Here is a 21,524-nt window from a genome sequence, read left to right as displayed (position 1 = left end):
AGAAGCCAGACACAAAAGAGTATGCACTATGTGATTCTATTTGTAGGAAGTCTGAGAACAGGGAAAATCAATACTTGCTTATAGAAGTTAAAATAACGGTTACCATGAGGTGGCGCTATTGACTGGGAAGGAGCATGAGGGACCCCTCTGTGAGGCTAGAAAAGTTTTATAAGCTTAATGTGGGTGGTAATTAAAGGATGCGTATATAAATATGTAGAATTTTATTGATCTGTACAGTTAACATGTATGCATTTTGCTGTCATATGTGTGTGTGTGTGTGTGTGTGTGTGTGTGTGTGTGTGTGTGTGTGTGTGTATATATATATATATATATATATATATATATAAAATACCTCAAAATAGATTTTCTTGGAAAAAATTCAGGCTTTGGACTTCTGCTTCTGAGTAGGGTGGAGTTATTTGTGATGGATCAATGCTCTCACTGAGAACAAATAGAAAAGCTAGATATAATACAGAAATAATTTGTTTAAAGGCATCAGAGAGCTGCTAAAGCAGAGAGGGGCTAAAATTCTGCAGAGGGAGCATCATAGAGAAATGAACTGAAATCTGCTGTTGCTTTTTTTCCCCGGGGACATGTGCTCATTCTAAGCATGTCCTTTGTCTAAGCATGGACGAAAGGCTGGGAATTTCAGCTTCATCTGAACAGAGGTCACTGTTGGTCATAAAAAATGCCCTGCTGTCACAATATGAATGAATCTCAAAAACGTGCTAAGTGAAGAAAGCCAGATGCAAAAGACAACATGCTGTATGGTTTCCTTATATAAAATGCCCAGACAGATCAGTGGTTGACTGTGGCTGGGTTTGGATTGCAAACAGGCACAAGAGCACTTTGTCAAGTATAAACAGGGCATTTGGTGGGCTTGGTGGTGGTGTTGGGGTGGTGCAGAGGGTGAAGAAATAAACCTGGGCACTCGAAGGGTCTCAAAAGTACAGCTGATTTCTCCTCCAGACATTTTTCAGAATTGTGAGACTCTATAGTCTGAGAGGCACTAGCTAAGCTGAAAATTCTGAAAAGTAAGAGTTTTCCACAGTATTTTACTTTCTTTTAGTGGATCATAGAGACAAACGTGAAAGATAAAGCAATAAATCTTTGAGAAGAAAACATCGAAGAGTATCTTCATGATCCTGGGGATGCAAACATTTCCTAAAAAGGACCCCAAAGCATTAACTATAAAGTAAAAATCTGGTATATTACACTACATTAAAATTAAGAATGTCTGTCTGTAGTCAAAAGACAATGCTAAGAGAATGAAGAGGCAATCCACAATGAAGGAGAACATATTCATGTGTATCTATTTGCAAAGACATGTAACCAGAATATATAAAGAACCCCTAAAGATCACTCAGAAAAATTCAAACAACCCCATAAAACAACAAGCCAAAGACTTAAAAGGCCATTTCACAAAGAGGATATCAAAATGTCTAATAAATATATGAAAGATTAAGTTAAACTTAATCAGGTAAATATAATTAAAATCACCATATGATACAGTACAAACTTGCCAGAATGGCTAAAATGAAAAAGCAGACAATACCAAGTGTTGACAAGGATGTGAAACAACTAGAACTATCATACACTGATCGTGGGAGTGAAATTTGGTTTAAGAACTTTGGAAAACTGTTAGGCAGTTTCTATTAAAGCTAATCACATGCCTTCCCTATGACCCACCAATTTCACTCCTAGGAATATACCTTACAGAAATACATACGTTCACCAAAACACACGAACAAGAATATTTACAGCAACACTCTTTGTATAAGCCAGAAACTGGAGATTACCCAAATGTTACTATACAGAAACATAGTAGAATGGATAAATGACGTATGTGATATATCTATAGCTATCTATATCCATCCATATCTATCTATCTATCTAAAGAAATACACCAAAATGAAAATAATGATTATCTCTGGATAGTAAGAAGGGGAATTTTCCACTTTTCTTCTTATAGCTGCTTTCTAAATATTTTATGAAGAATAAAATTACTGGACTTCCCTGGTGGTGCAGTGGTTAAGAAGCCGCCTGCCAATGCAGGGGACACAGGTTCGAGCCCTGGTCCGGGAAGATCCCACATGCCACGGAGCAGCTAAGCCCGTGTGCCACAACTACTAAGCCTGAGCTCTAGAGCCCGCGAGCCACAACTACTGAGCCCTCGTGCCACAACTACTGAAGTCCACGCGCCTAGAGCCTGTGCTCTGCAACAAGAGAAGCCACTGCAATGAGAAGCCCACACACCGCAACGAAGAGTAGCCCCTGCTCACTGCAACTAGAGAAAGCCCGCACGCAGCAACAAAGACCCAACGCAGCCAAAAATAAATAAATAAAATAAATTTATTAAAAAAATAAATAAAATTTAAAAATCAAATTACTTTTATAATTAGAGTCATTAAAATAAAGAACACTCAAATTTATTGAGTTCCTATTATTTGCTAATAACTTTTCCATGCATAATCTCTTTTAATCTCAACAACCACCCCAGGAGGAAGGTATAGGAGAGAGATCAAGAATAAAGGCTTTGGAACAGTAATGAAATGACAATGCTGGTAAGATAATGATAACAGCTAACGTGTCTGAATTATGTATTTAATCTTTGCAGTAATTCTACAAGTCAGGTGTTATTTCAGCCCCATTTTACAGATGAGGAAACTGAAAGTTAACCTGTCCAAAGTCCAATTCCACTTTTGAGCACTGCCAGTCTGACCCTAGTCTGTATGACTGTACACTTCCCCTACTGCCCTCCAGACCTAGGTTCATGTTTGACTTTGCTACCTACCTGTTGTGTAACGTGGGCAAGTTACTTAACCTATGGGAGCCTTAGTTTTCTTACCTGAAAAAAGGGTTGATAACAGGACCTACCTCATAGGGTTGTAAAGGTAAAGGAGATAACTTGGCTAAGTGATAGAGTTGGGAACCGAGTCCACATCTTCTGATGTCAGAGCTCCTACTTTTCCCCAAGGTGTTTAAGCCCTCCACAAGGCAGCACAAAGAGGAGCTTCCTGAACAGCTGCTCGGAGATCCAAAGCTCCTGGAGCAGCTGCAGGTACGCATGGGAGCCTTTTCAGGCCACTGAAGTGATGGCACTCAATCAGATTGTTGTGCTAACATCAAGTCTGAGAACATAAACTTTTCACTCATTTTCTCCAACAAATATATACTGAGTGCATACAAGCCTGTCCTGAGTATCCCAGAAGAGGATGGGTAACTCCGATTGGAAGGGAGAGGAGGGGAGAAAGGCAAAGATCTTTTTTTTTTTTTTTAATTTTAATTAATTTATATATTTTTGGCTGTGCTGGGTCTTCGTTTCTGTGCGAGGGCTTTCTCTAGTTGCGGCAAGTGGGGGTCACTCCTCATCGCGGTGCGCGGGCCTCCCACTATCGGCCTCTCTTGTTGCGGAGCACAGGCTCCAGACGCGCAGGCTCAGCAGTTGTGGCTCACGGGCTTAGTCGCTCCGCGGCACGCGGGATCCTCCCAGACCAGGGCTCAAACCCGTGTCCCCTGCATTAGCAGGCAGACTCTCAACCACTGCGCCACCAGGGAAGCCCCCAAAGATCTTTTTGAAGGTGACTCTTGGAGATGCTGTATTCCAAACCCTTTCCTCTCCCTCAATCCAGTATCTCTTGGTCTCCTGGTCTTATCAGTCTCTTGATCTCACTGATTCTACATCATTCAACGTCTCTGACCCATCCCTCCTATCCAGGTACACAGTGCCAATTGGTGGTGGTGCTGGTGGTGGTTCAGCCCTCACTCTTACCCAGACCACCACAGTTGCATCCTACCTGCTCACGTCTCTTGTCACATCACCACCCTCATATCCTTCCCTGAAGCCTGAGCCATCTTTCTAAAATGCAAAGCTGACTATGCTCTTCCTGTATTTAAAATATATCATTGCCCTGCCCCCTCCCGCAGTGGTATAGCTTACACAACCCTTCACACTTTGGTCCCTGCTTACATTTCCAGCCCAACCCCCCCACCAACCTCCCCATTGTTGCCTCCACCCCCAGCACTTTACTCTTTCACAGTTCAAAGCACTGTAGTTCTCCCTGTATCCCCTAACACTGCTTGAGTCCAATGGGAAATCTCCTATGCAGCCTTCAAAACCCTTTCATGGGTGGCCTCATCTGTGAAGCCTTGGCAGATTTCCCTCCTTTGAGCTAACCTGGTGCCTTGTCTACCCTCTGTATGATCGCACTCTAGAATCACCATCATTTGGGGCCATGTCTCTCCCTCCACAACTCCCAATGACAGGGACAGGGGCTAATTTCACCTCGGCATCCCCTGGATCATAGGGTCTTGGTGGTCAGGGGGAATGTGGGTGTCAAACAAGGTGGAAGGGTGAGATGAGAGCGGCATTTTCTGGGTCCAAATAGGGCTGATAGCTCCATCCCTTCCTAACAGCCTCCCTACTCCACCCCTGCCGGAGTCCCCAGATTCCTGCTCCAGCTCAGAGGGCCCTTTACCTCTGCAAGTTTCCCAGGTTGCAGGATTCATTCCCTGACCGTGCACACTCTGAGAAGCACTTAGCAGTGTCCTTAAGGCCGAAGTCGTCAAATCGGTTTGCATTGATGAGTCCTTTGCAGGGTTGTCTTGACTCCTCATGTATGGTTGCGGAATTCTTCTGATCTAAGAGAGGGATGCAAAGTGTGAATGGGCTGCATGGGGAGGGGCCACACGGGCAGCGGGTAGGGGAGCTCAGGCTCCAGAGTCTGGTGGTGCGGACTAGAATCCGGCTCCATCCATCCACGCTGACTGTGTGAACCTGAGCTTGACTCATACCCATCTCGTTCTTTATACACTTGCACACTATTTCAGTATGTGGGTGTTGCTATGCTTTTTCAATTGGTCCCCTGTTGGTGAACATTTAGGGTGTTTTTGTTTTGTTTCGTTTACTATTTTGAATAATGCTACTTATACCTTTGTCAGCTTATGTTAAGAATTCATAGAAAACATTCCTATCCTTGGAATTTCTGTATCAAAATGTAGGAACTTTTAGAAATTGCTAAGTATTACCGAATTTCCCTCTTAAAAGGGCTACACCTATTTACACTCACACCAAAAGTGGGCAAGAGTGACTATTTACTCACATGTTCACAGCCCTAGACTTTACCAAACTTTCAAATCTTTGCCAGTTTGAGGGGTAAAATTGAATTTCATTTCAACTTAAGAAGGAGTTTGAGCATCTATTTGTATGTCTTTTTCCATGAACTGCTTTATTGTATCCTTTATGGGGGTGGTGGGGCTGGATCTTGACAATCTGCACCTTTACATTTCTGACTGGCCCACCAGGAACTGTGGGTGAAGTGGGCAGGGAGACATTTACTTTTCATATTTTCACACCCTTCTCCAGTGTTTGATTTTTTTAAAAAAATTATGCACAATATTACTTTCACATTAAATGAAACTAGTTAAATTTTAAGACAAAAATAAAATACATGGTAAAGATAATGGCAGACCAAAGTTAGGGTAAACGTAGGTAAAAAAATAACATTTTCAAGTGGATTTTATAATAATTAGCCCTATATGTGACAATGTTTTAAGTAGCTTGTAAAGGAACTTCAGTTTTCTGTTAGACTGTAAAGATATTCATAACACGTTGTTTAATGGGAAAAATCACATGATGGGTGAGCATGTGTATAATAACATCCACGTTTGCTTTTTAAACAGAGGAGGAAGAGAGAAAGAAGAAGGAAGGAAGGCGTAAGAGAAAAAGAGAAAGAGGGAAGAAGAGCAGAGAGGGGGAGGAAATTGTCAGCTCCAGGGAAGGCACCATTCTCTTTGTAATTCCAGCCCTCTGTATGCCTGAGGGGTTACACATGGGTGCTGGGTGCAGGGGGCAACTCGGTGGGTGTTAACAGAGCCTCCCTCCTGGCCTGCCATGAAATTTCAGGGCCATTGGGCTTGTGAAGCTCTTGGCAAGTACCTGGTGCGGAGAAGATTATGAAACATCGTTTTTGCAATTATTTTTGGAAGACGTTAGAAGAAGCATTTAGCCCAGACAGGGAGAGCCTGAACTAGGCCAGGGCGCGGGAGGCCCCTCCAGACCCACCCTACTCTTCTCCATCCCGCTCTGCCCCAGAGGTTGGCCTCCAAGGACCACCTCAATCTGCGTTCATATAGGGAGGGGCGGGGGCGAGGAGGTCAGAGGTCAGGGCAGTACTCGCCCCTCCCTAAGGCTCCCCACCAGTGGCCTGCTTCCCTCTGCCAACAGCCACAGCTTCTTGTCCCTTGTGCCAGCCCTGACAGGTCCTTGGTAAAGTATCCCTTTATTAAAGAGTGTGTCTGCTTCCCTCTGGGCCCCCACCATGCCCTGGACTCTTCTGAAGCAGCCCATCACTCTGCTAGACTGTGAGTCCCTTGAGGGCAGGGACCACATGGTATATGAGCACAGGGCCTGACGCTGAGCAGAGGGCTCCATCAGCGCTTCTGGAATGAATGAACGAAAGAGCAAATGAACGCATGGCAACTGCCCCAAAATGTCCACAAAAGAAGGAGCCTTGGGCTTCCCTGGTGGCGCAGTGGTTGAGAATCTGCCTGCCAATGCAGGCGACACGGGTTCGAGCCCTGGCCTGGGAAGATCCCACATGCCACGGAGCAACTAAGCCCGTGCGCCACAACTACTCAGCCTGCGCTCTAGAGCCTGCGAGCCACAACTACTGAGCCCACCTGCCACAACTATTGAGACCTGCGCGCCTAGAGCCCGTGCTCCGCAACAAGAGAAGCCACCGCAACGAAGAGCAGCCCCCGCTCGCCACAACTAGAGAAAAGCCCACGCTCAGCAACAAAGACCCAACGCAGCCAAAAATAAATTAATTAATTAATTAAAAAAAAAAAAAAAAAAGGAGCCTTCCGTCTAGACATAAACCTCTCGGGGCTCCTCACACTGTTTAAACAGCTGAACCAGAGCACCTGTCACCACAGGGTAAACTCCATCACTCGGGGGAGCCTTCAAGGCCCGACCAGAAAATTACAACTTTCAGGAGGGGCCCAGGGTCCTTATGAGACCGAGCAAGAGCCACTAGTGGTTGTGAAGTTAATTAATCCATCAGGTGTTGCCGCCATCCCGCTGGGACAGCCCGGCCATTTTTCACACTTTTTGGAGCCATAGACTAAACTTTGCGTTTCCCTGAATCTCCCAACATTTGAAGAGAAGAGGGTTTTTTGAAGCCCCAAAAAGAGGTCAGTCCGTACGCGCAAAGCCGTGTGACCGCATGCTGGACACACACAGGGGTGGGGGACAGGCACACAGGCCACTCACTGAAGCAAGAGCGAAACAGCAGGAGCTCGCAAGGCTCGGAGATGCATGCACGGGGCGGGCGCAGCTTCCTCTGCCCGAGGGGATCCCTGCAGACGGCACAGAGCGCCAGGGAGAGCTGGCCAGGTGGGCCAGGGGTGGGGCCGGCTTTCTTGGGAGCGGGGACAGCAAGGGCCGGACCAGGCGCCCTCCAGCTGCCTCTGAACAACCACCGCCTGGCTGTGGGCAAGGCCGAGCACGAAGGGGCAGGAAGAGCCTTGTTCCCGGCTTGGATGACTGAGGACCGGGGGACCGCTGAGGGGACACGGAGGGGAGCCGGCGTGACAGGGGAAGGGGGGTGGACGGGGTGGGGGGAGGGCTGTGCAGGCCCGGCCCGGCCTCAGCCTTGAGGGTCCCAGCCGCCTTCCCCTGGAGCTCAGAGGCCATCTGGAGAAGAGTTTGTCCTGGGCCCACCCGTGTCCCAGAGCCAGGCCTGTCGGGGAGCCGCAGCCTGAGGGACGAAGTGTGGGTGCACCCCCCATGCTCTCCCATCTCCAGGGCGCTGTGGGGAAGCAAAGGGGACCTGAGACCAGGGCTGACCAAAGTCTATCGGGAGAGCAGGACTGACCCCGACGACGGAGGAGGTGCTGCGGCCGTCAGGTGGGCTCCTCGGAAAACCTGCTCCAGACGCCCCCCTCCCTGCCCCTGACCCTGGGTCTCCCAGGCTTGGCCGGAGGCGTGAGGAGCCGGCCGCTCACCTGAGGCCAGGTACAGGAGGAGCAGGACGACCAGGGCCCCGCGGGCCACCATCCCTGGCCAGCCTGGTCCACGCCGGCCGGAGCCCTGCAGCTGCGCGCCCCGCCGCTCCCAGGCTCTGCCGAGCCAGCCCACCCCCGCCCCCCGCCACGGCCGCAGCGTTGCTGCTTCCTGTGGCCCCGCTCACGCCCTTCCTGCTCCATGGCACCGTCGGTTGGGTTGTGAAAGGTGAGTGTGGGCAACCGGACAGCGTTCCTAGTCTCACCCCGCCCCGTGACCACCTGCAGAGCGGACCCGACTCGGCAGGAGCTGCTGAACCCACCCAGGGATGCTGCACCCAGGGCCTCGTCTGGGTGGGTGCTGCGGGGCTGGGGTTCAGCGGCCACAGGGGCCTCGGCACCCGAGCAGGGCCCTGGGGAGTGACAGAGAGCCAGGCTTCGGAGTCACAACCCTTACCTCAGATGCTCCTTTCACAAGCTGGGGGCCTCTCTGAGCCTGTTTCCTCCTCTGTGAAGCGCATACAGCAATGCGGCTGCCCCCTAGGCTGTGCTGGGGTCTGAGGAGACAGGCAGCATGCCCAGCGCACGGCCTGGCTATAGGGATGAGGATGAAGATGTGGAGAGCGTTCGCACTCCCTCATTCATGCCTGTGATTTGGACAAGACCAGGCTCAAGGCCACGCCTGCTGGGGTCCAGAGGAGGAGCCAGCCCTGGAGGCCCCGCGGCCCCTCCCCCCCAGCAGACTGAATAACAGGAGGGGCGGGATGGCGGGGGACAGGAGCATGGGCCCTGGGGGTTGCTCCAGCCTGGGCTGACATCTGTCCTGGCCACTTCCTGGCGGCCTGAGTTTGTGTGAGCCGACCTCTGCTAAGGAGGCAAGTTTCTCACGAGGCATGGGGAGAGCTCCTGAGATGATGCCTGTGGAATTGCTCAGTCAGTGGGCATGGCCATTATTATCACTATCATGATTATCAGTACTGTGAAATTATCATCACCATTGCCCAGCGGGTCATGGGTGGCCCAGATGGGAAGTGGGGCAGCAAACACATATGGGGTGCAGTATGTAGGCAGGGGAAGGGCTGACCACCCAGGCCCCCACTGTGGTGGCCCCAAGGAAGCCATGTGGATGAGGCCAGGGCCCTTGGCTGGCTACTTCGAGATCAGAAGGTGAAGGGCGCTCCGCCAAGGAAGTACATCATCACCAGCATCCGCTCTCGGGGCTACACGGCCAGAGCTGGCCCTGCTCCACCCTGGGGTCTAATGGGGACCGGCCCAGCCCTGACTGGCCTCTATTTCCCCTTCCTCCCACACAGTGTCCGGACAGGACTCAGTCTCCTGCTAGGCCCTCTGGGCCTGGGGAGGGTCAGGGCCACTCATGGGGCGTGGGCGGCAGGTGGGGATCTGACATGGGCCCCAGGCACTTCCTCTGCAGGGAAGGCTGGGAGGGTGAATGCCCCTCCTCCCACCCAGCCGCATGTCCCGGCAAGCGGAGAGGGTGGACGGCTTTGTGAACTGTGACCTGCTAGGCCCACCCCTGGAGACCCACCCGGCGCCTGGGCCCTCCAGAGGGGCTCATGGATGCCTGTTTGTAAAGAAGAGCCTGCAGGCCTGCAGACCAGGACCCAGATCGTGTGCGGCACACCTGGGATGACAGGACCGGGGACTGGCAAAGTGGCAAGGAGGGCCCGGCAGAGCCAGAGGGAGGGCCACCTCTCCTGGGCCCCACGGGGGCTGGCGATTGGCCTGGGGCCACTTGGAGCCCTGGGACCGCTAAATTCCAGGGGAAACCTTCCCCTTCTGCCACCTCCCACCCCTAGCTTGTGCATACGGCTCCAGGTGGGCACCTGTCTTCAGGAGCGAGGCCTCCAGTACTCTGGCCAGGCCTGGCCAGCACTCACACCCTGGCCACTCCAATCCATTTCCCACTCCAAAGGGGAAACAAACCTGGCCACGTCCTGGTGGGAAGAGTGGTCCTATCGTCCAAAGTCCCACAGCCCAGAGAAGCACACGGTAAGAACCATCAGGGTCAAGGAGCACCACGGAGCTGTCAGGTGGCCCGTGCAGGGCGGGTCACGAGAGGATGGGACCCGACCCAGCACCCCAGCCCCACTACCTGAGCTGACCTCGGAAACAGAAACTAGGTGTCAAGAGAGTTCTTTGAAGTGGGAGAATTTGAGGGGAGTCCCACCTGCCCGGGGGAGGGGGCTGGGTCCCTTCCTTCCCTCTCTGAGGATGGGGGAGGTATCCCCTCAGGTCTAGCCAAGTGATGGGGGTCCAAGAGACCCGAGAGAGGTCTCTGAGAGCGGAGCTGGCTCTGATTCCACCCAGCTGCTCAAACGGGACACTGTGGGGAAGGTTTGTCCTCTGTCCTCAGGGGTTGGGGCACAAGAGGAGCCCGCCACCTGGAGAAGGTGGAGGCAGAGGCCAATGGAAGCAGCAGGAGGAGGGGTTGGGAGAGAGGCAGGGGGCAGGGGGTTCCCACGTGCCAAGGTCCCTGCAGGTCCCTAAACATCCCACATTCACGCTCATCACACCACTGCCAGTCCCCTAGCCACCAAGGCACTTCACACCCGTCCCGTCCAACTCGAGAGCTGCCTCTTTCCCCGGCCTGCGCTCCCCCTGGAGCAGCCAGGAGAGGAGGGAGGAGACTGCAGGGGCGGAAAGCTCAGATGTGGGCCTGGGCTGGACCTGTGCTGGACCTTTAGACCTGGACACAGAGAGCCGTGATCGAACAAGACTGCTCCCATAACTGAAGGGGGACAGAAACTTATTTGACCTGCCTCACCTGTGTCACAGGATGGAGAGGGGAAATTTGACGGGACAAGTTTGAAGGCAGTGATGGCAGAAGAGTCCAGTCGTTTCATTCTTGCAGACCATCCACTTCACACCGGTCAATAAACTGGTTACACAGGTCCCACGACCAGCCAAGGGCTGAATTCAGCCCTCAGACATGATTTCTTAGACCAGAGAATATTTTGGATTAGCCAAGTTTTTTAAATCAGGGGATTTTACACCAGCACGATCTGGATTTCTTATTTGTCGTAAAAGGCAGGCAGTCTGGCTACACGGGCCTTCATCCCTCCGAGGTGGCGACCGGCTGGAGCGGAGCAGCTGCTGCATTCTCTGCATGGGGCTCGTAACCTTCAGTTCACCACAGACCCCGCGCAGCACTGACACCCAGTTGCCATTCCTCCCCCCACCTTTGCCCTGACAACGTTTCCAGCAGATGTCTTTCACACATGGCCCTCTTCTATTGTTCATGTTTCCTGATTGGCCCCCAGGTGTTTTTTTATCATTGATTCTTAAGCACAGAAAAAAGCTCAGAAGGAAATTCTTGCCGCAGCTGGTTAGGCGATAACAGCTGATTTTTATTTTTTCTATGTACTCTTCCACGTACTCTTCTACAGCTTCCAAATTCTCTACGATGAACATGTACTTCTTTTTAATATGAAAAGACAAATGAACTGGTAATTACAAAGAAAATCCTCCCCATCTTTAAGGCTGAGAGCCAGATCAAATGCTGCCTCCTACAGGAAGCCTTCCTGGAGTCCCAGCCAGGAATGATGGCTCCCCCAACTCTGTGCCTGTACCTCTAAGAGTTCTTGTCTCATGCCTGCCTCCCACATTAGACTGAGAGCTCGCAGGGGAAGCGACCAGGTCTGGCCACCTGTGTCCAACAGAATTAACCGTGATGGGCTGCGAGGTGCGCTCAAGATCGTCTGCAGGGTTTCTACGGAGCATGTCAGGCTCTACAAGCATCACCAGGGGAGGCGTGTCTCAGTCTTTGGAATGCTGAGGTGGAAACAAATTTGGACTGCTACGTTCCACAGTTCTTGCCACAAGAGGGCTTCGGGAGAGGCTGTGGCCCCCTGTGAGGTGTGGGCTTGGCAGTGGTGAGCTAGGGTGATGCAGCTGTGGAGAGGCCCAGATGGAAAGATGGACCTAGCCCAGCCCAGAACGTTTATACTAAGCCGAGTCAGGGGCAGGCAAACGCCCATGCAGTAGATAAAGGTTTACAGCAGGCACCAGGTAGCTCTTGGGAACCACTACCCAAAATCCAGCATTGGAATTGGGGACTCCGGGCTGTGAGTGGAGGGCTAAGGAGGTCCAAGGAGAGGAAGGGAGGACCAGGAAGGGGAGAGGGAGGGCTGGGGAGGCTGACAAAGGGTGATGGCCCTGGGCTCAGAGGGCCAGCATAACGACAGCCCAGCTCCCTCCCTGGGCTGTCATTATGCTCCAGGGAGGGAGTGCTCCTCCTCCAGGGGTCTGGCTCAAAGCTCTGCCCCAACTCATTTTCCCTGCGGGCCATCCTTAGATTAAAATGACAGGGGCTACAGAGTGCCCTCATGGTGATCACCAGAGACAGAACAGCTATGGCACATTCCTGTCCTGGGCTGGGGCACAGGGCCAAGGATGCCACCAGCCTCCAAGGTCCAAGGCCTGCAGATTCCAGCCATGAGGGCCAGTCCAGTGGTGGTGCATTAAGACCAGCCTTCAGTCCCATTCCTGAGTCCCCTGAGCTGGACCCAAGAGGCAAGTAGCCTCCCGGCCAATTCAGAAGGCCCAGCTTGGGAGTCTGGCTGCCATGGCAACAGCCGCATCCTTCCGAGGTCCTTGGGCCTTCTCAAGTCTCCGGCTGGCTTGGCCTGGCTGCAGGGGCCGCAAGCAGCAGTGAAGAGAGACCGCAACTCTGCTTCCTCGCATCGGCGGGGGGCTGGCGGCCTAGATGCGGCTGGACGAGGTGCTGCCCGAGCTGATGGGGAGCCTGGTACTGTCCGAGCTGCTCTTCAGAGGGGAGGGCCCACCCCGGGCCTGCAGGCGCATGGACCAGTACCAGAGGAAGATGAGGAAGCCTGTGGGGGGGCACAGGGCTCAGAGGTTGGGGGCAGCCCCAGCCCAACCCCACTCCCTTCCACTTTGACCCAGATCTGCCCCTGCCCTCCTCCCTACACAGGTTCCCCACACCGATGTGATCCCAGGAGCACCTACTATGCGCCAGGCACTGGGCAATGCCCTGTACATCATCTCGCTTTATTCTCTCCAGGTTCCTTGAGATCAGACCTCATCATTACTATTCTATTTTACAAAAGAGGAGACGGAGGCCCATGAAGATAAGGGGCTTGGCTGAGCCAGGAGTCAAGCAGCAGTGGTCAGGCCCTGGAGCCCACCTGCTTAAGTACCACGTGATGTGCTCCTCCCCAAATCATAATACTGTGATTTATTAATAGCTCAGTAAATGTGTGAATTTATCGGCATCATTTATAATCCCTACAGAGTCCCCTTCACTTTACAGATGAGAAAACAAAGACTCACCTCCCTCACACACCACTCCCCTTGCATGGGGACCTCATGGAGGCCTTGCCTTCCCTGTTTTCCTGCCCAAGTCCTCCTCCCTACTCAGCACGGCCAAGAACAAAGGTAGGTGTGTGTGTATATGTGTGTGTGTGTGTGTGTGTGTATGTGTGAGATGTTGGGGGGCGGGGGTAGAGGGGTGCAGGTAGAGCAGGAAGGGACCCTGATGGCATCAAGCCAGGCCCTCATGATCCAGCCCCTCTGCTCCTCTCCCCTCACCTCCTCCCCCTGCCCCCCACTCATTACCCCTTAGCCCTGCTCCTCCTCACTATTCTTCCAACACATAACCTAGTTCTAGCCTCAGGACCTTTGCTCATGCTTCTTCCTCTGCCTGGAGCACATCACCCCTAGACCAGGTCTCCTCAGCTTGTAACGTGCACCGCATCCCCTGGGCGTCTGTTACAAGGAGGATTCTGACTCGGCAGGTCTGGGATGGGCCAGAGTCTGTGTCTGTAACAAGCTCCTGACGAAGCTGATGCTGCTGGTCCGAGAAACACACTTGGAGTAACGGGCCCTTGATCTCTCCATGGCTGGATCCTTCTGTTGTCTTCAGATGTCTCCTACACAGAGAGGCTTCCCTCCCCCAAGTGTCCCCCACTCAAGCTCAGACTGTCCATCACATTGCCCACTAGTACTTCCCTCCTCTCCTAGATGCCCTTTGATGTCTGTGACCTTGCTTGTCACACTTGGTCTTCCCAGTAGAGATGAGCTCTGTGGAAGCAAGGCCCTTGCCTGACCAGTTCACAACTACAGCACTAGGGCTTAACATAGGGCCTGTACATTATACGTACTCAATAAAGACTTGTCAGCTGTGGCCTGGATGCCCCCATTTTATGAATGGGAAGGCTGAGGCCCAGAGAAGGCCCTTCAGGTCATCTGGGTCATCTCTTCCCTGGTCTGTTCTCTATGTATGGGCACCCTGCCTGGGCCAGGGGGTGGGGTTTTCTCCATGCCTACCTTGGAAGGAGGTGATGATGCTGAAAAAGTAGAGGACCACAAGCTGGAAGGTGCCAGAAGCAAAGGAGAAGAAGACCAAGGCCCAGGGCAGGCCGAGGACCAGACTGAGACCCAGCAGGGTCAGCACGTGGGGCCACTTCTGGGCGTGTGGGCGCAGCCGCAGGATCTGCACCACCATCGTGCCCAGCATGGCCATGTTGAACAGAAACACCAGGCTGAAGAGGCCCAGGTTGGTGACGTGGCTGACCAAGGAGTCCCGGATCCAGCACCTATGGGCAAGGGCACAAAGGCTCATTGCAAGGCTGGGCTGGCACGGTGCTTTCTGGGCCATGGGCAAGCACCATAGTGAGCCCGAGTACAGGGCAGCTGCTTTAAACACCACTGACTCAAGGGCCAAAAAGTCACTCTCCTTTCAATTCTCCTTTATTCCTACTCTGTAGTCAAGAGAAAGACTTAGTTTGGTCCTAAAACGTGTTTAACACTTCTAACACTTGCTAATCTCCCTTTTCAAAAAAAGCCAGACTTTTAGGCTCACTGCTTTCATCAAGAATTTAGTACCAGGGTTTTCTTGTTCCTGTGTTTGCTTTCATGACTACTCACTGTTTATGACAAGTAATGCTTATTTCCCATTTATAGTTGATATGATTTTTTTAAAAATACATTTAACAAGCCAGATGATTTACAGAAAAAATTAAACAAATCATAATACAGATGGCACAAAGTGAGGCAAAAATCACAAGGTCATGATGTAAAAAACTGAAATTTTCAAAACACTGAAGGAATGGAAAGGGTTCCTTCCTAGCCTAGGGCTCAGGAGCCCTGGATTCTAGTCTAGGTTCAGGGGGACACACAGGCCAGGCCACCACCAGCCTGGGTGAATTAGGTGAGTGGAGGAGGACTGGATTTCAGCCCCACTCATCCCCCAGAGGGGTGCCTTTGAGCAGTGTGGTGTGGATTCCTGCCTTCTCTGGGCCTCAGCCTTTCCATTTTTCCATGGGGAAGAAGATAGAAGGGTGCAGCAAAGGAACATGATGGAGGTTCAGCTGCTCCAACCCATACTCCCACTCGCAAGTGGGGAAACTGAGGCCCAGAGAGGGGCCAGGACCTGTGCAAGGTCATCTGGCAAGTGACTGGCAGATCCAGGCCCGTTCTCACCCTCCCTGAGAGAAGGGTCACCCCAATACCCCCAGCAGCTTGGCACCCAGGAGTCTCCTGGTCAGCGTGACCTGGGCCCAGGCTACTCTCTGACCTCTGCACCATGAGGCTCACTTTCCTGCCCCCACTGCACAAGCCACTCACATGGAAGGGTAGATGACACTCTCTGGGGTCCTGTGCACAGCTAGGATGATGGGGCCATAGTTGTTCACATCCACCAGTGCCACCAGCGTCACCAGGAAGATGGGGAAGCCTGTGGGCAACAAAGCATGGAGCTCCATCTCCCACCCTCTGAGGCCTGCCCTCCCCTTCCCTCTGGCGAGACCTCCTCTCAGACCCATGCCTACCCAGCCCCATCTGGGGCAGGTCCTCCAAGCTCAGACCCACCCTTCTCCTTTCCAGTTCTGGTTTCTCATAAAGGGAGCCCATCTCCCCTGACCTTACCCCTGCACCCTCAGCATCCTGAGGCCCCCTAGGGGAAAGGGCCTGCAGTTCCCTGTTGTGGGGCTGGCTGTCACAAGGAGAGATGGGAGGAGCAGAAAGGACATTGGTGGGGTGGAGGACAGTTCAACAGGGGACATCTAGAGTTATACCCTGAGGGGATGTCTGCCCTGGGCCTTGACCTTGTCCATGAGGTGGAGATTGAGAGCTCCCTGGAAGGGTTGCCCACCACCAAACACCTGGATTTTGACAAAGAACCAACTCTGAAGGAATTTCATGTAAAACAATGAAGTGAACCAAGAAAGGGCCGAATGAGAAACACGGGAGGAGCAGCAAGTTGGGGTCAGGGACATGTGGAGGTTGGTGGACCTGTGCAATGTTCAAGGACTTGTGGTGTGTGCCCCTGGGCCTCCAGGTCTGACAAAAGAGAGGTCTGGGCCACAGGTGAATTGGGTTGCTGTTGGCCAAGAACAAATACCAGAGCCACGGGGAATCTGTTAACTGAGGTTCATGGGGATCCACAGGCAGGGCCACCACGAGCCTCGGTGAATTAGGTGAGGACGGAATTACGGCCCCACTCATCCACAACTGGGTGCCTTTGAGCAGTGCACAACCTGCACATCCATACGTGGTGGCTCCATCTGCAAACCCCACTTGTAAAAGAGTGAGAGATGTAGAGAATATGTAAGCGTTTCTTGGGGACAGGGCTCATCACCGCATCTTCCTAAAGAGGACCTTGACCTAGCCAAGGTAAACAACCCCTGAGGATGGGTGAGTGAAGGAAGCAGTGAGGGAATAGTCAGAGGGGTAGGTGGAGAAGTGGAACCAAGTGCCCATGTTTTGCCAGAAACCAAGAGGAAAAGGCAGGTCTGGGGGGCCCGCCAACCCCCTCCACCAACTTACCCCAGCCCACGATGCCCAGCTTGAGCAGGTAGCCTGGCACATAGGTGCCGAAGACCTCGACCACGAGTCGGTAGAGGTTGTAGCCCTCAAGGCCCATCCAGGAGAGGCAGGCGAGCAGGGAGAAGTGCAGAAAGATGGCACTGGCGCGGCAGGCAGCCTCAGAGCCTGCCAGGGCCACCGGCTCGCTGAGCAGGAAGCTCACATCCAGCAGGAAGACGGCCAGCAGCAGGTTCATGTGCACCTTGATGGTGTAATCCCTAGACTTCCTCCTGCACAGGCAAGGGTGGAGGTAGGGCAGGCAGGGTCACTCTGGTGGCCAGCGTGGGAAGGCAGGGAGGTGGGAGGTGTGCCCGCCCACCCCTCCTCCTCCAGGCAGCCTTCCCAGGCTACACGCGCACACACGCGCACACACACACACACACACACACACGGCCTCCTGTGGCTACAGCTAGGCTCTGTCCCCGTGCACCTACCATGTGTCCAACACCCACAGGCTCAGGCACCGTGTGTGCATTTAACGGCAGATTTAACCAAGCACAGCGAGGAAGACAAATCAGCCACTACAATCAACCAGATGCTCCCAAAGTCAAGAAGGGAAAGACTGGATTTTTTGCTGTTTTGGAGAATCCATGCCACCCATGTCCTGTGTCTGCCTGTCTGTCTGCACTGCTGTGCATCTGTGAGCACACGCTGTGTGGCCTGAGTCCTTGAGTTTGCAAGTCTGTGTGTGCACGTCCTGCTCCCATCCCAAGATACTGTGTGGTGCAGGGCACTGTCAGCCTTTCTGTCCGCCTGGCACCATCCACTGCCTGCTCCAGAGAGTGCGGAAGAACACCTACCATCCTGGATCCCCATGCCCACCCTACCCCTAACTTGAGGCACCACCTTAGGCTGGCCCCATCCCCCTCACCCTCAGTTTACTCATCTGTGAAGCGGGAGGACGGCCCCCCTCGCAGGGTTGGGGTGAGGGTTACACTGATACAAAGCATCTGGCACAGATAAGATGCTCAGTCCCTAAGGGTTCCTGTCCCTTTGTCCTGGGGCACTTTTGTGATCAATGGGCAGGTGCTGGGAGGGGCTTGTGCCCTCACCCCCAGCTCTCCACTCAGCCTGCCAGCCGTCCCTCCTCATCGCCTGCTCCAGCCCCACCACGTGTGCAGCTGTGGCCACGCCTTCACACGGCTCTACCCTCCCCGGTCCCCGCAAGGAGAGTGCGCGCACTCCAAGAGTCTTCATTCTCCAGTAGAACTAAGGACGTCTTCCTTCCACCCAGACGGGTCCAGGGCCCGGCTACAGGTGGACCTCGGTTTAGGCCAAGCCCAGCACTGACAATCGAGACCCCACACACAGCCGGCCTGAGGGTGGGTGGAGGCGGTCTTCACCCCACCAAAGGCGGCCCCTTCTCTCAGCGGGCACCCAAACGACTGGGGGGACACACGCCTCCATGGAGCCAGGGGGTCAGGCCTCAAACCAGACACTAGGGAACAGGGGCTGGAGAAAAATCTGGAGGCTCTACCTGTCCACAGCGGCCACTGCCAGGCAGCTCCGCTAACCCGGGCCTCGTGGGCCTGGAGCCAGCCTGCTTGGGTTCAAGCCTGCTTCTACCACTTCCCCGCTGTGTGACCTCAGTCAAGTCACTTACTCTCTCTGAGCACTCTTCCATAGGGCCCTTGTGAGGATGAACCAGGTTCACGCGTGTAAAGCACTTAGAACCGTGTGTGGCACGTGGGCCGCTTGATGTAAGTGTTCACCATTATCATTACCATCACTGTCATATTATCATGTGCCCCCAGCGGTATCACATCTGGTTATTCAAAGACAGGAATCTAGATTCTTATGTCAACTCTCCCAATTTTAAATGTTGGCAGTTAATGAAAACTGGAGATGCTATGTTACCCAAACTTTTAAATGTTGGCAGTTAATGTAAACTGGAAATGCTATGTTACCCAAACACCACAGATCTGAGCAGGAAATGCCACCCCTGGGGGTCAGCTGGCTGCACCTCCCAGGGCTTCCACAACTATACACACGTTTTGGGGTCAGTCAGGCCAATCTCCAGGGTGGGTCTCCCTCATTGTGGGGTCCCAGCCCGGGGGCCTGGAATGGAAGTTCTCCCTGCCTCCTTCCCTCTTGCTCCCAGGTCCTACCTAGAGCAGAGGTAGGCAGCGATGGTGAGGACACAGGCCACGGCGGAGATGACACAGCCCACGTAGGAGAGGAGGGTCAGGTAGTGCTTGTGTATGGCGTCCACCTCCACAGAGGTAACCTGGGTCCACGAGACAGGTCAGGGCTGGCCTCAGTGCCCCCACCTCGACACTGAGGGTTTGCCCAGATGGAGGTCTAACCCGTGGTCCCTGGATGGCCTTGGGCGTCTATGAACCACACCTGCCCCCGAAACTGAGCAGAGTGTGGTCCCATGAGTGCATTTTTCACCACATTCTCAAATGGATCCCCGTCCCACCAAGGTCAAGAACCCTCCACCAGAGAATCCCTTTTCTGTCCTGGCACTAATTATTTTTCTGTAGCATTCAAAACAGAAATAAGTTTCCCGTGAGGCAGTGAGCGTGCCACGCCCAGAGACAGCTGGAAGACCACTCCGGTCCCTCAGATGCTAGGGTCCTAAGATTTGGGGAGAATGAGCCTAGGACACAAAGCTTCTGAGATCTTGGGGGCACTGAAGTCCATCACAAGGGCCTCGCACTGGGCCTCAGCATCCCCTTGAGGGCTCTTTAGAAACATACTCCTGGCCCCACCCCAGCCCTGTGGAATCAGAATCCTAGGTTAGGACCAGGAACCTGCATTTTTATCATGCACCAAAATTTGGGAATAAAGAACAAGGGCTTTAGAGACCAGCTCTTTTACTTACTACTAGCTGTGTGAACTTGAGTAAATTGCCTAACCTCTCTGAGCCTCAGTTTCCTTATCTATAAAATGGGACAACAACAGGAGTGACCTCGGGGCTTGTTGTGAGGAATGGATGACATATATGCGAGAAGTGGTGGCCACACAGCAAGAACCCGGCCTGTGTATGGCAGCGGGGAAGGAGGGGGCCACGCACCATCAGCACTGCAAAGTAGGTCAGGTGGTTGCAGAGGCAGGACGTCTGCGTCTCTCTCCTGATGGTCTCACAGCCCACATCGCTCCAGCTCCCCGGGCTGCTCACTGAAGAGGGGCCAGCATGGGGCTCTGAGATCAAGCCCAGCACCCCAGCACCCCACTATACCCCACAAATGCATGACTGCATCACTCTTCTGAGCCTTTGCTCCCCTTAGCAGATCCCTAGCCTGCCATCACTCCCTCTTCAAAGCCCACCTTCCTCCAGGAAGCCCCCCTTGGTTAACTCCATCTCCCCCACCTTCCAGAACCCCGTGGTACCTGCCTCCAGGTACCTGCCCAGCTCAGAGTCCCCTCCACACTCACATGTCAGGTCTTCAACCCAGAATACACACTGTAGAGTCACATTCTTCTGTAGGGACAAGAAAGAAGGGGAGTGGGTCTCACGACAGTCTACTCCTTTCCAGCCAGGCTGAGGGAGTCAGTGCCAGGGCCCCACCCCTTTTGTACCTGACTGGCCGATGCCCTCAGCCAGTCAATCATTTTGTTAAAGACGAGTGATTCAGAGGAGAGGGGGACAGGAGGACATGGACAACGGGGACCCTTGTGTCCTTGGTTGCTTTGCTCACACTCACCGGCTGTGGCTGGTGCTGGAAGGTGAGCACCATGGGCTCCGAGAGGTTGGCTACTTTGGTGTTCTGCACGACGATACCCAAGACCTTCTCCCCCAAGACCTGGCTGGAATTCTTGTCCTAGGTATATGGGGTGGGGGAAGAGGGTAGGGAGGGGGCTCAGGACTGAGGAGAAAAGCCCAGAAGTTCCCCAGACCTTCTAGACTCCTGTCTCTGTCCGGCACATTGTTCCCAGATTTTGAGTCTCCCTCTGGAAACAATTCTTGCAAGGGTAGTCATTTACACCATAGTGAGAATAACACTCTCCCAGGTCTAAATCTCCCAGGGAGATTTGCACGTTGCTGTCCGATTTCTGACTTTACAGGGACTCTTGGAGGAAGGGGCTGGGCTCCATGCCCACCCTTCCATCTCTCCGTCAGACAGAAGCTGCTTTCCCCCAGGGACAGCCCAAGGATGACAACCCCATACCTGGAACAGGGCTTGGCTGCTAAAGTCCACCAGGAGGAGTCTCTTCTCAGCCTCCTGCCTCTGGCCCTTGGTCTTCTGGAACAGCTCGCGGGGCAGCAGCACCGAGTACTCCAGGATCTCGCTCTGCTCCCCCTGCAGACCAGAGTCCCACTGGGGCTCAGCCAGAGGTGGACCTCCAGATCCCCTCCACATCCCCCCAGCACATGCCTTCCTGGACGCTGCCATCTCTAAGCCCACCTCCTTCAGGACACCAGGCCTGACTCACGACAGCCCTTCTCACCCCTCCTTTCCCTGGCACCAGTGCTGGCTAGGGTGCCTTGTCGTTAAAGCCCAGGGCCCCAGCGGCAAATGGGCCTGGGAGAATCACGAGGTATTCTGGTGTCTGGGCTTCAGACACTGATCCTGCCTATGGCTCCTTGGTGTGCTGGGGGATAAGAAGGGCAGGGTGGGTAGCCCTCTGCCCCCAACTAGGCCCACCAAGGGCAGGCTCACAACAGGGCTGCAGGCACAGGCATTTTAGTGTTGGTTGTCTGTCCACAAGGATGTGCCACAGGAGCC

General features: G+C 53.4%; 1 protein-coding gene across 18 annotated transcripts in view; it reads right to left on the bottom strand.

The window, feature by feature from the left end:
- Positions 1-21,524, bottom strand: part of LOC309648906 (dynein regulatory complex subunit 7) — a 90,681-nt gene that overhangs the window by 39,097 nt on the left and 30,060 nt on the right. For 11 of the 18 annotated variants that reach the window (XR_014256853.1, XR_014256854.1, XM_082438155.1 and 8 more), the window contains 9 exons: positions 20,967-21,098; positions 20,502-20,618; positions 20,233-20,278; positions 19,871-19,974; positions 18,960-19,078; positions 16,813-17,081; positions 15,613-15,721; positions 14,314-14,582; positions 4,479-4,641 (listed from right to left, as the gene is read on the bottom strand). Coding sequence is in view for 14 of the 18 variants with exons in the window: in XM_082438155.1 (XP_082294281.1) it covers positions 4,479-4,641; positions 14,314-14,582; positions 15,613-15,721; positions 16,813-17,081; positions 18,960-19,078; positions 19,871-19,974; positions 20,233-20,278; positions 20,502-20,618; positions 20,967-21,098 (1,328 nt within the window). In the remaining 4 variants the exon portion in view is untranslated. Of the gene's footprint in view, positions 1-4,478; positions 4,642-8,461; positions 8,652-10,789; positions 12,858-14,313; positions 14,583-15,612; positions 15,722-16,812; positions 17,082-18,959; positions 19,079-19,870; positions 19,975-20,232; positions 20,279-20,501; positions 20,619-20,966; positions 21,099-21,524 lie in introns of those variants that run through there. The other 7 variants (XM_082438169.1, XM_082438170.1, XM_082438171.1 and 4 more) reach the window with 5 other exon arrangements.

Source organism: Balaenoptera physalus (assembly GCF_965194825.1).
Source record: "Balaenoptera physalus genome assembly, chromosome: 19".
Classification (NCBI taxonomy): Eukaryota; Metazoa; Chordata; class Mammalia; order Artiodactyla; family Balaenopteridae; genus Balaenoptera; species Balaenoptera physalus.
The sequence above is the reverse complement of the archived record's forward strand: the minus strand, read 5'-3'. Positions and strand labels throughout refer to the sequence as shown.